Source organism: Syngnathus leptorhynchus, chromosome 9 (assembly GCF_054491065.1).
Source record: "Syngnathus leptorhynchus isolate UIUO chromosome 9, UIUO_Slep, whole genome shotgun sequence".
Lineage (NCBI taxonomy): Eukaryota > Metazoa > Chordata > Actinopteri > Syngnathiformes > Syngnathidae > Syngnathus > Syngnathus leptorhynchus.
In genome coordinates this window covers 2322013-2333275 of record NC_141203.1, presented here as the reverse complement: position 1 = coordinate 2333275, position 11263 = coordinate 2322013, and the positions used below count along the sequence as shown (strand labels likewise).

The window sequence follows — 11263 nt, the reverse complement described above, 5'->3', positions numbered from 1 at the left end:
GAACCCCGTTCTACTTTGCTTTTTGAATTCTGAACAGCTGTAATTATGTTGCTCACAGCAAAGTGAGTGATGAAAGTGTAACATTTACTTAGGGCTTAACCCTAGCTATTATATAATATACTTCAGCCCCAATTCGCTCATTGAGTAACTCAAAGTATGGGTATTCAGGGATTACTTTGTGTAGTATGACAAAGTGGGTAATGAAATAATTGATGTTGGTAACTGGCGACCAGTTCTGAGTGTAGTCTGCCTTTCGCCCGAAGTCAGCTGGGATAGACTCCAGTGCCCCCTGTGACCCCGGACAGGCTAAGCAGTGTTGAATATTGATGGTGGTATCTTAACACGTCTTATATAATCCTTATCTACTCTATCCGTTATCTTTCTCTATTTGTTCATCATTAGGGATGTGTTCAATTTTAAGTATCTGTAATCTGCAGCTCTTAAATGCTTGTGAAGATTTGTGTCAGGTCATGGCCGTTTTCTAAGATGATCTGATTTTTAGATAACATTTTAATCATGTAAGATCACGATTACGCTTCACAAACTTCAAGGAATTAAGCCCACCTTCTAGATTGCCTTTTGTGAAGTCATAACAAAACCAGTGCAAAAGATTTTCATCACGTGACCTTGACCCCTTTAACAGTACTTTCTATAAAAAGTTATGATTGCAGTTAACTGCTGTTCTTGATTTTTATTTCCCTAACTTGTAACACTCTAGGTTGGATCAAGTAACTTGTAACACTCTAGGTTGGATCAAGTTCTTAATTTTTACAAAAAAACACATTTACATTTCTTTACATATTAATAGTACTATATACGTATACAAGGCGGCTCGGTGGAGCACTGGGTAGCACGTCCGCCTCACAGTTAGGAGGGTGCGGGTTCGATTCCACCTCCGGCCCTCCCTGTGTGGAGTTTGCATGTTCTCCCAGAGCCCGCATGGGTTTTCTCCGGGCACTCCGGTTTCCTCCCACATTCCAAAAACATGCTTGATAGGCCGATTGAGCACTCTAAATTGTCCCTAGGTGTGAGTGCAAATGGTAGTTCGACTCTGCGATTGGCTGGCAACCAGTTCAGGGTGACCTCCGCCTACTGCCCGATGACGCCTGGGATAGGCTCCAGGACGCCCGCGACCCCCGTGGGGACTAAGCGGTTCAGAAAATGGATGGATGGATAAATACGTATACATACGGACAATAGCCTACTTGTGCTTTTCAAGCGTGATTTTTATTCAATGCATAATGTATGAAACAGAAAATAACAACAACATGCAATATTTATTTAGCTCAGAATATTTGGTAGCTCATTCCAGAAGGATATGATATGCGATATTTTTGTAAAATAATTTCATCATTAAAAACACACGTATGTCTTCAAACCTGAAAAGAGAGAGCAATAAAAAAACCTCAACTGAAACAAAGCTCATGAATAATCAGCTTTGAGAGGTGTGTGTTAACTGGATATTTCCTGTTATATGAGCAATGAAGCATCTCAGGATGTAGATCCCAGAAAAATTGAGGGAACTGGAGGGGGAAAAAGAAAAACATGAAAGGTCAGACAAAAAACACTAATAACATGATTGCCCACATCTATTTTTATAAGTATTATTAAAAAAAAAAAAAAACAACAACAACAACATACCGTATTTTCCGGACCAAAAGGCGCACCGGATTATAAGGCGCACCATCAATGAACGGCCCATTTTAAATTTTTGTCCATATATAAGGCGCACCAGATTATAAGGTGCATAAAATAGAAGCTATACTGCAACAAACTGCGGTTGACTAGGGTTGCGATATGCATCCACTAGCCAATAACCAATGAGCCCTCTGTAAACAATCGCGTTTCTCATACTATCCTATAAAATGATCAGAAGTGACTAAAGTTCGATCTAATACCTTGGTACTGCTTACCTATGTTTCCCTTCCATATCGATCCGTAAATTTACTCGAAACATTAAGAGCAGCCGATTTTGACATGAAATAGCCTCGTGCGTATCGCCGCTATCACAATAGCATTAGCCACCCGCAAACTCCTATGAGCCTCAGCAAAGTGTAAACAATCGCGTTTCTCCAACAAGGGCTTAAAGAATGATCAGAACTGATTAAAGTTCAATCTAACACCTTGGTACTGCTTACCTATGTTTCCCTTCCACATCGATCCGAAAATTTACTTGAAGCATTAACAGAGCAGTCTATTTTGACATGAAATAGCCTCACGGGTACAACAGCCATTCAGTGACGCCCCCTGACCACGGCTGCCGTAATGCTGGTAAGCGATGCGACCTTGTAATTTACTAGTTGTACTAAAACGGACTGAAAGTTTTGGCAGAGCACTGTGTACAACCAGTACGGATCAACAAATTCATAAATTGATCCATATATAAGGTGCACCGGACTATAAGGCGCACTGTCGGCTTTTGAGAACATTTTAGGTTTTTAGATGCGCCTTATAGTCCGGAAAATACGGTACATGAACTTATCGGTTAATCATCAACTTTTCAATAATGGGGTGAATAAAGATTAATCCACATTTATATGCATTGTACATTTCACAATGCCTGAGATGAGGATTCAAAACCTCTAGACTGTTTTATTTTTGTTAAGCTTTGTATCCAATTTTCTTTTTTGAACAGGGTTCTTGCAGGTGTCAGTAAGTGAAAGACCTTTTTCAGATCTTTTAAGATCATTATGCATTATGCATAGGCTCCAGCATGCCCACAACCCCCGTGTGGACAAGCGGTATAGAAAATGAGTGGATGGATAGGTATCATTGTCTACATACACCTAAATCTTGATTTTACGCAGACTTTGGGGTGCAGCATTTGGGAATCGCGTTAACCCCAAAGCGCGTTAAATAGAAAGTCTTGTTTTTTAGAAAGGCATGTTTATAGGCGTTAAGTTAAGTCAGGCATGTTATTGGGCATTAGGATTCATTGGCCTCAACAACAACAAAATACAAAAGGTGACACTCGCCTGACCAAAAACGGCTGGGGGAAGCAGCTCGAGGTCTGTGTTGTAATCACATCTTGAAAATTCATTAGGTTTTTCAGTAGTGAGCCACGACCACATTTGTCAATCTTAGTCACCACCATCTGCAAAAACAATGTTTGTAAGGTTATTAAAACTGTGTGAATCATGTCTCATTGTGGTCTGCAGGCTAGTTGGGAGTAATATTTTACAAGCATGGTAATTCAGTATCTGAAAATATTCTCATAGTTCATCAAATCGTTCAAAGGCTAAAAAATATGATCATTCCTTTGTTAACGCTACCGCATTAATTTGGCATTGGCCTCAAATGTACATTGCTAAAGGGACTAGCTAAAGGTCATTGAAATGTCAACTGGCAATCGCAATGAGAATGATGGCTTTCTTCATATTTTTAATCAACTGAGATTGTGGTTTCTCCACAACCCTTGTGAGGTTAAGCAGTATAGGTTTGTTCCATGCAAAACCACCCTGTGGGTTTAACCAAGCAGTTTATTTTTAATGAAACTCAAATTTTAATATCAATACAATAAGGGGTGTGGCCACCTTCATCTGAACTCTTCTATCTCAGGAACCTTTGTTCAAAAATATGCCATCATTTGGAAGGTTGGTCCGTATTTTTGTAACTTTGCCTTTTGATGTATCATTAGAGATTGAAATTAACCTTGTGGATCATGGTTTTAAGTAAGTTATTAATAAAATGTAATCTTTCATGTGTTCGAGAACATATACAAGTTTCAGAGATGTAACTTCAAAATAAGGCTTACTTGCACTTGTCACTTCAAAAAAAAAGAAAATTCATTTTACCACATATGGACTTCTCGTCTCTTCACACATCTCAAGGGCAATGTGATCAGTCTTTTGCAGTCCAACACTGCCATCCACCAACAAGAATGTCCTCACAAGACTGCAAGAAACCAAGGATACAAAGCCAATGGCAAGAAGGTCACGTGATTTGGAGGAAAAAAGGTGCTTCCTCTGTCTGACATTACTGGAAAAACATCAATGTTTTGGGAAAGTGTGGCTTTCAGTCAGAAGAACACAAAATGGCTTGTAATGCTAATGCTTGTAATGCTAATGCTAATTCAAAACAGTGCAAAACTAAACCGTTGCATGATGCCAAATGTTCCGTTTAACATCTTGATAACGGAACAAAACTGTTCCTGTAAAAGGACCTCTCAATTCACAATCAATAAAATGCCAGTTTAAAAACAATGCGCTTGTAGTCACAGGCGTCAACTCAGCGTCAGGTTAGCATCATAATGTTTGCAATTTGGTAAAAGGTCTAACAACAGCATAGTGTTATTTTACCAATACCTACAAGTATCGTAATTTTTGGACTGTAAGTCGCGTTTTTTGTCATAGTTTGGGTGGGGTGGGGGGGCGACTTATACTTAGGAGCGACTTATTTGTGATTTTTTTCACAAATTTTCAAAATTCAAAAATCTGCGATGTAGTGAAACCGCGATAAACGAACCACAATGTAGTAAGGGATTACTGTCATTTGAACTGCAAGTGACGTCACCCGTGTCGCGCGGCGGACAAGGGATTTGATCACGGGATGACGAAGATGACGTACTACCGGCATCATTAGCGGCTTTGTTTGTAAGTGACACGGAGGACAAATTTTGAAGGATTTAATGATTTGGAGTGACACAGAAGGTTTGAAAAACTATTATGGCTTTTACGCACGCCCGGTCCTTCTCGACAGGAGCTCTCTTTCACCTCCGTGCATGGAAGTCGGGGGCCGGCGCTCGGGCGGGTGGCTGTCCGGGGACGGTGGATGGGGCTCGATGATGATTCTTTGTATTTATCATCATCATTATCATGATAATATAACTAACCTAAAATACAGCTGAAGCTTTGTTTTACGCACTTCGATTCTACGCGACTTTCTGTCTAACGTGGTTTAGTCATGGACCGCAATTGTTTTCATCGTGAATACATTTTCAAGCGATATTTTGAATGGACGATATAAAGACCGCACGAAGCTAAATGACTAGTGCGTAAACCTTACCGCGAGTGATTTAATTTCCGTAACTAATTTAAAGGCATTTGATAAGAAGTAGTATGGCTGTTTGATCTTTATGACTGCTTTATTACAGTGTAGGACTGTGTATGATTCGGAAAGGGGGAAGTTCGCGGAAGCAGCTCCTCCACAATCACTCACATGTCAAAGAGCGTGGCCGGACACAGTAGTAGAATAAGTGGTTGCTTTAATCTCTTTTCTACCCAATTCACATCGCAACAAAATTACTTACTCAGTCTGCCTGATATTGTCATCTGCGTATTGCTTCTCTTTTAATATATTTGATAAACACTGCTCAAATTCTACTAAGGCATTCATGCAAAGGAACAAGTACAACATTCTGGAATGGCCATCTCAGTCCCCAGACCTGAATATTACTGAAAATCTGTGGTGTGATTTAAAGCGGGCTGTCCATGCTCGGAAATCATCAAACCTGACTGAACTGGAGATGTTTTGTAAAGAAGAATGGTAAAAATACCTTCAACCAGAATCCAGACTCTCATCGGAAGCTATAGGAATCGTTTAGACTTTAGAGGCTGTTATATCTGCAAAAGGAGGATCTACTGAATATTGATGTCATTTTTCTGTTGGGGTGCCCAAATTTATCCACCTACCTACCGTAATTTTTGGACTATAAGTCGCGTTTTTTTTCATAGTTTGGGTGGGGGGGCGACTTATACTCAGGAGCAACTTATATGTGATTTTTTTAAAATTCAAAAATTCGCGATGTAGTGAAACCGTGATAAGCGAACCGCGATGTAGCAAGGGATTACTGTCATTTGAACTGCAAGTGACGTCACCGGTGCACCGCAGCGGTTGTTTACATAAAGGACAAAGGAATCGATCACGGGATGACGAAGGGCCCCCACATTTGAAGGATTTAATGATATGGAGTGACACAAGGTTTGAAAAACTTATGTTATAGTTATTTGATATATTTTATTTCGTGTAGCAACTTGTATATGTTTTTATCATTACAGTTCAGTAGTTGTTGGCTCGTTGAACTCTTGTTTTGTTAAATAAAGAGCCGTTTACCATACCCACGTCTTTCCTGGTACTTTGTTAACGCTACAATATAGTTATATACTACATCTGTGCGGCGTTGTTTGATCGATGGATTTTATGATTAGGAGTGACACAGATGGTTTGATAATATTGTTGTTATATGATAGTTATTTGAAATATACTTTATATATCGTAATATGGGTCTGTGGAATAATTAGAAATGCAACTTACGAGTCCGATGTCAGCGGCGCGGCGCATATGCGGCGCATACGTGGCATTATTTACATAAAGGACGATCGATGGATTTAATGAATTGGAGTGACACAGATGGTTTGATAAACGTGTTATTTATGTAATACTTATTTGAATAACTCTGATTGTTACATCAGGCCCGTTCTCAGCTCCTCGTTTATGTATATTTCACGTTAGCATGCCATATTGTTTAGCCTGTTGTTGCTGGTTCATGTCTGTTCTTGGTGTTGGATTTTGACAAATAAATTTGCCCCAAAAGTGCGACTTATACGCCGGTGCGACATATATGTTTTTTTTTCACTTTATTGTGCATTTTATGACTGGTGCGACTTGTACTCCGGAGTGACTTATAGACCAAAAATTACGGTACTTTCATTTCTCTTCTCAAATATCACTGTGTTTGTCTGCTATATGATATATTTAACTGAAAATGTTGATCCGAAAAACCAATGATTTATAAAGGAAAATCTTGAAAATGATTAGGGGTGCCCAAACTTTTGCATACGACTGTAAATGTCAACAGACTTCGATGTAGGGTGGAGCATTCACAGTGACAAACGGGGAACGGACCCATTAGCTGCCCAACAACACGCCTGACGCCGAACGTGACGAAGGATCCCTTCGGCTGCCTAAAAACATGCCTTTAAAAAAAAATAATAATAAAAGGCATTCTTGTATATGTGTTTTCGGGGTTAACGCGATTCCCAAATTCTGGACCTCAATGTCCGCGTAAAATCAAGCTTTTGCCGTATATGGCTTCGAGGTACATGTCTTTCAACTATTATGTGCAAAAATGCATGTTGTATCGTCATCTTGAGGAACTGTATTTGTGTACGAGTGTTTTTCCACCAAACTACTACTTCACATGATTCTTTGAAACACATAGCTTCCCCAAGTAGCAAAGTTAATATCTCACTTCTTTCTTGAGTAGAGATATGGTTCGACCATATCCACAAAATCTCTAGGTGCTCGATGTCCATAACCTGGCATGTCCACGATGCTGAAAGCCCTGCCCACTCTAAAGAAATTCATCTTTTTTGTGTGACCCTACAATGGAATAGAAAACAAACATTAACTCTGATTTACATCATTTAACACGGCACTGACTTGAGTACATCTTCATTAGGCGATACGATACAATACATCTTTAGCTGTATAGCGCATACACAACGGCTTTCGCCATAAAGCACTTTACCAAAACATAATGGAAAAACACGGCACTGACTTGAGTACATCTTCATTAGGCGATACGATACAATACATCTTTAGCTGTATAGCGCATACACAACGGCTTTCGCCATAAAGCACTTTACTAAAACATAATGGAAAAAAGTCATGTCATTTACCTGCCTCAGTAATTACAATGATTTAGCTTTGTGATGCTGTCATCATCATCATAGCTTGTCACGCCAAACAGCCAACCCATTCTAGGGTGTTCTGATTTACAATCAGCAAGTGAGCGTTGTTCAGGCTGCATAAGGGCCACGCTCGGAGGATATGCTCGATGGTCTGGGCGCCCTCTCCACACTCACACGACTGATCCGTCCCCAGGCCCCATCTGACCATATTATCACCTGTCCTACATACTCCTGATCTTGCCTTGATCTTGAGTTATTAAGAACAGCAATTCATTTCCAATTCAAAATCAAATTGTAACATATCTAAATGCCAAGATTTTGTGATATATAATAATGAGACCAAGCTGAATTACTTCAAAACATTTTTTATCTGCATACACAAGCAGCTGCAGACATGCAAACAGAGATGAATCGTATATAATTTAAGTTGGAGAAATGAAGCGAATTGAAAAAATGAAATTAGCTTTTTCAAAACATGAAAGTATAGCTTGTCAATAAATGCAATTTGCTTCTCTTCTCCCATGTGTGTATAAGGTATGTTTACGGTAAGATCATGCACATACATGTCAATTATGACTACTCACAGGGGTTTTGGAGATTCTGACTTCCACATTGGGACTCAGGGAAAAAAGAGATTTGATAAGAGATGACTTCCCCACATTGCTTCGGCCAATGAAACACACCTGGCGATACAGACCAACACCATGAAACAATGTGGTGATTATAGACTGCATTCAAACATTACTGTGAGCAGAAACTACCTTTCTTATTGTTGAACATGCTGTTAGTTGTAGAAGAGAGCCTTTGGCCAATAAATGATTTTAAGATTGGATGGTAGAACTTCAAACTTTTGAACCTACATTAAGATGTAATGTTGTTTGTATATAAAAAAAAAAACATCTTATTTGCTGTCCAACAATTTAGTGACACAAGGGCAATATTGAAATGGATAAGACAGGATGGAGAGCAAACTGTAAAAGGCTTTGTAGTGTGACGAAGGCATTCTACTGACCTCTGGTTGTTTCAGTGCAGGTGAGTGGTCCATTCTCTCTGCTGACATATAATAATCAATTTTATGAGAAGGTGATGGGCAGAAGAGCCTCTCAGCTTTTAGAACATCATCAACACAGGGATGAAAGAGTTGGAACTGTGTTCTATCCACTGAGCTGAACGTAAATTTAAAACAGATATTGATGTCTGTAAAATGGACAAGGTGAACGATAGAGTGCGACATTTAAAAAAAAAAAAAAAAAGCATACCTGTCCAGGTACTCCTCTATATCTGTAAAAGGGTAAAGCAAGCGTTTGACTTTGTTTGGGAATAGAACTCTAGCCTCTTGTAGCGAGGCCAACTTGTGAACTGTCTGTCGAGGCAAAGTACACAATTGAGCCCAAGGTCGAAGCCACTGTCGAGGTTGCGGAGAGAGCATCTTCCCTTGAGTTAAAGGCCTGTTTTGAAGTAAACAGGGAGGAGACACAAACGGAACGTACTTAGTATGGCGGAATCTAAGCTCTAAATTGATTCGAGTAAAGTATTGAAATTGATCAAACAAATAAAAAGGTCTAATTTGATAACGTTGTATGTATTCATAAATATTAAATCGTGTCTCGATTAAAATATATTTAATTTAATATAGTGTTGCTCAAGTCATGCTTTACTGCAAATGTAACAACTGCAAAACAATAAGAGTAATAGGAAACACGACATAATCTTATTGCTCACCCTTATGTCTGCATTGTTTGCAATATGTTGCAGAAATAATAAACAGTAAGACTAAAATAAGCCTAATCAATCAAACCTACCGTAAAGACGCTCTTCTATATTGTGTGCGTCTCAAAATAAGTCCGTCTGAAACATCAAGCAGTTCATGAAACGTTCCTGCAATTTTGCGCAAAAAATGAAAAACTTGACATTTTGTGCTTGTTTGTTACCAATACAGAAAGTGCGTGTGCGTGTGGTGCGCATATGCTTGTTTTCCTATGTTGCTGTTAAAGCTTCATTCTTTTCCTTTGATTGTAACGAAGAAAAAGCATTTTATGATTTGATCAGGGATAAAGTGAAATTTAAATGCTGAAGGGTGCCATAATGTTTAATCAGTGCTACCACGAGGCCACATTGACCGTGGTGGAGCCACAATTGACAATACAAATTTCAATGTATGTATGAAAGATCCACAATTCTAAATTTCAAACCAAACAACAAAAGGTTTGAAGCAAACAAAATAACCACTGACTGTATTTTTTCTCTCTACTGTAAATGACTCTTTTATATTAAAATTGCCATTAAAGAAGGGCACAAAACTGCTGAACAGCAAACCAACATTAATTGGAAGAACTCGTTTTGTACAATTCTTCCCCGCAAAAATCAACTCTCTCAAATTATTGTTTAGGCACTGTTTGTCCTGCATAAAATTCTTAATCCACAAAAAAACATTAGGCCTAATCTTGTTGTAGCATGGATCCCTTCACCGTGGGGTTTCCACCTGTTTCTGACAAAAGGACTGTCTGTACATTTTGACCATCAAATCGACCTTTTTGTTTGTAAGCAATGTTGCCCTTTGCACATCTAACCCAGGATTTTAAAAAAAATCCCTTCTATGCTGCAATTGTATAGCTCTAATTAGCAAAAATGACACTTAGTAGTTATTTGTTTAGTGAATTGCTTTACTTAATAGCAGGCCTTTATGATTTTGGTTTATTTTCAATTTTTTTTGTTGTGGACACCTGGGGACAGTGTTCGGGCAAAAAAGGGAAATAAATAATTAGGTTCTTGTTGCTTATGTGAAATAAAAACAAGTAATGTAAATTTTCACAGTTTGTAAGAATAACCAAATGTAGCAATGTAATGTGAAATGTCAAACAGCTTACCTGATTGCTTAGAGTGTGGTGGGTGCTTTGCTTGTCCTTGCCTGTGCCTCTGCTGCATGCTGCTCTCGACTGCGTTCGATTTGGATGTTTTTTATACTTTGTGTGATCATCTAATGTAGTTTTACCTTCATATTTTAGGAGAATTTTCACTAGGCAGAGGGAGCAGCTGGTATAAAATGGAGCGCCTGCGCATGGTTTTAGCCACACTCTACTCTTTTTAATCGCTGGATCCTTTCCTTTCTCTCGTTCCTTCTCCTACACACTCTCCGTTTCCACCTCACCATACCAAATGAAAATCCGGGGCGATCAGGAAAATCTGGGACAGGTGGCAACACTAGATTGATAGATACTAGGGATGGGAATCTTCACCATCAAAGCAATACGATACACATCTCAATAGACTGCCAACAATTTAATGCAGTCACGATTCCTGGAATTGCCAATGATACGCTGCGATACAATTCTACCATCTCCTGCTACAGTGCGATACATTCATTCATTCATTCATTCATTCATTTTCTGTACCGCTTTGTCCCCACGGGGGTCGCGGGCGTGCTGGAGCCTATCCTAGCCGTCATCGGGCAGCAGGCGGGGGACACCCTGAACCGGTTGCCAGCCAATCGCAGGGTACACAGAAACGAACAACCATCCGCACTCGCACTCATACCCAGGTCTTAGAGTCTTCAATCGGCCTACCAAGCATGTTTTTGGGATGTGGGAGGAAACCGGAGTGCCCGGAGAAAACCCACGTGGGCTCGGAACATG

At 39.5% G+C, this 11263-nt stretch overlaps 1 protein-coding gene across 3 annotated transcripts; it reads right to left on the bottom strand.

Annotated features, from left to right (window-relative positions):
- Nucleotides 1-1223: 1223 nt before the first annotated feature.
- gtpbp8 (GTP binding protein 8) lies at nt 1224-10942 on the bottom strand. 3 transcript variants are annotated; one of them, XM_085921116.1, is made up of 9 exons: nt 10499-10942; nt 9434-9479; nt 8891-9079; nt 8644-8797; nt 8216-8314; nt 7190-7320; nt 3795-3894; nt 2981-3094; nt 1224-1523 (listed from the first exon to the last, which is right to left on the bottom strand). In XM_085921116.1, exons 1-9 carry the CDS (start codon nt 10554-10556, stop codon nt 1407-1409), a joined length of 1008 nt encoding a protein of 335 aa, XP_085777242.1. In that variant the 5' UTR covers nt 10557-10942; the 3' UTR covers nt 1224-1406. The 3 variants fall into 3 exon arrangements, with proteins under 3 accessions (XP_085777242.1, XP_085777244.1, XP_085777243.1); XM_085921118.1 differs by lacking the exon at nt 10499-10942 and having other exon boundaries at nt 9354-9520; XM_085921117.1 differs by lacking the exon at nt 10499-10942 and having other exon boundaries at nt 2976-3094.
- Between the last annotated feature and the right edge of the window lie 321 nt (nt 10943-11263).

Coding starts and splice junctions, on each gene's coding strand:
- gtpbp8 (XM_085921116.1), bottom strand. CDS start 10,556: ATGCAGCAGAGGCACAGGCAAGGACAAGCAAAGCACCCACCACACTCT. Junction 8,315..8,643: donor CTGCACTGAAACAACCAGAG/GTCAGTAGAATG, acceptor CTGTATCGCCAG/GTGTGTTTCATTGGCCGAAG. Junction 1,524..2,980: donor GCTTCCCCCAGCCGTTTTTG/GTCAGGCGAGTG, acceptor TTCCCCCTCCAG/TTCCCTCAATTTTTCTGGGA.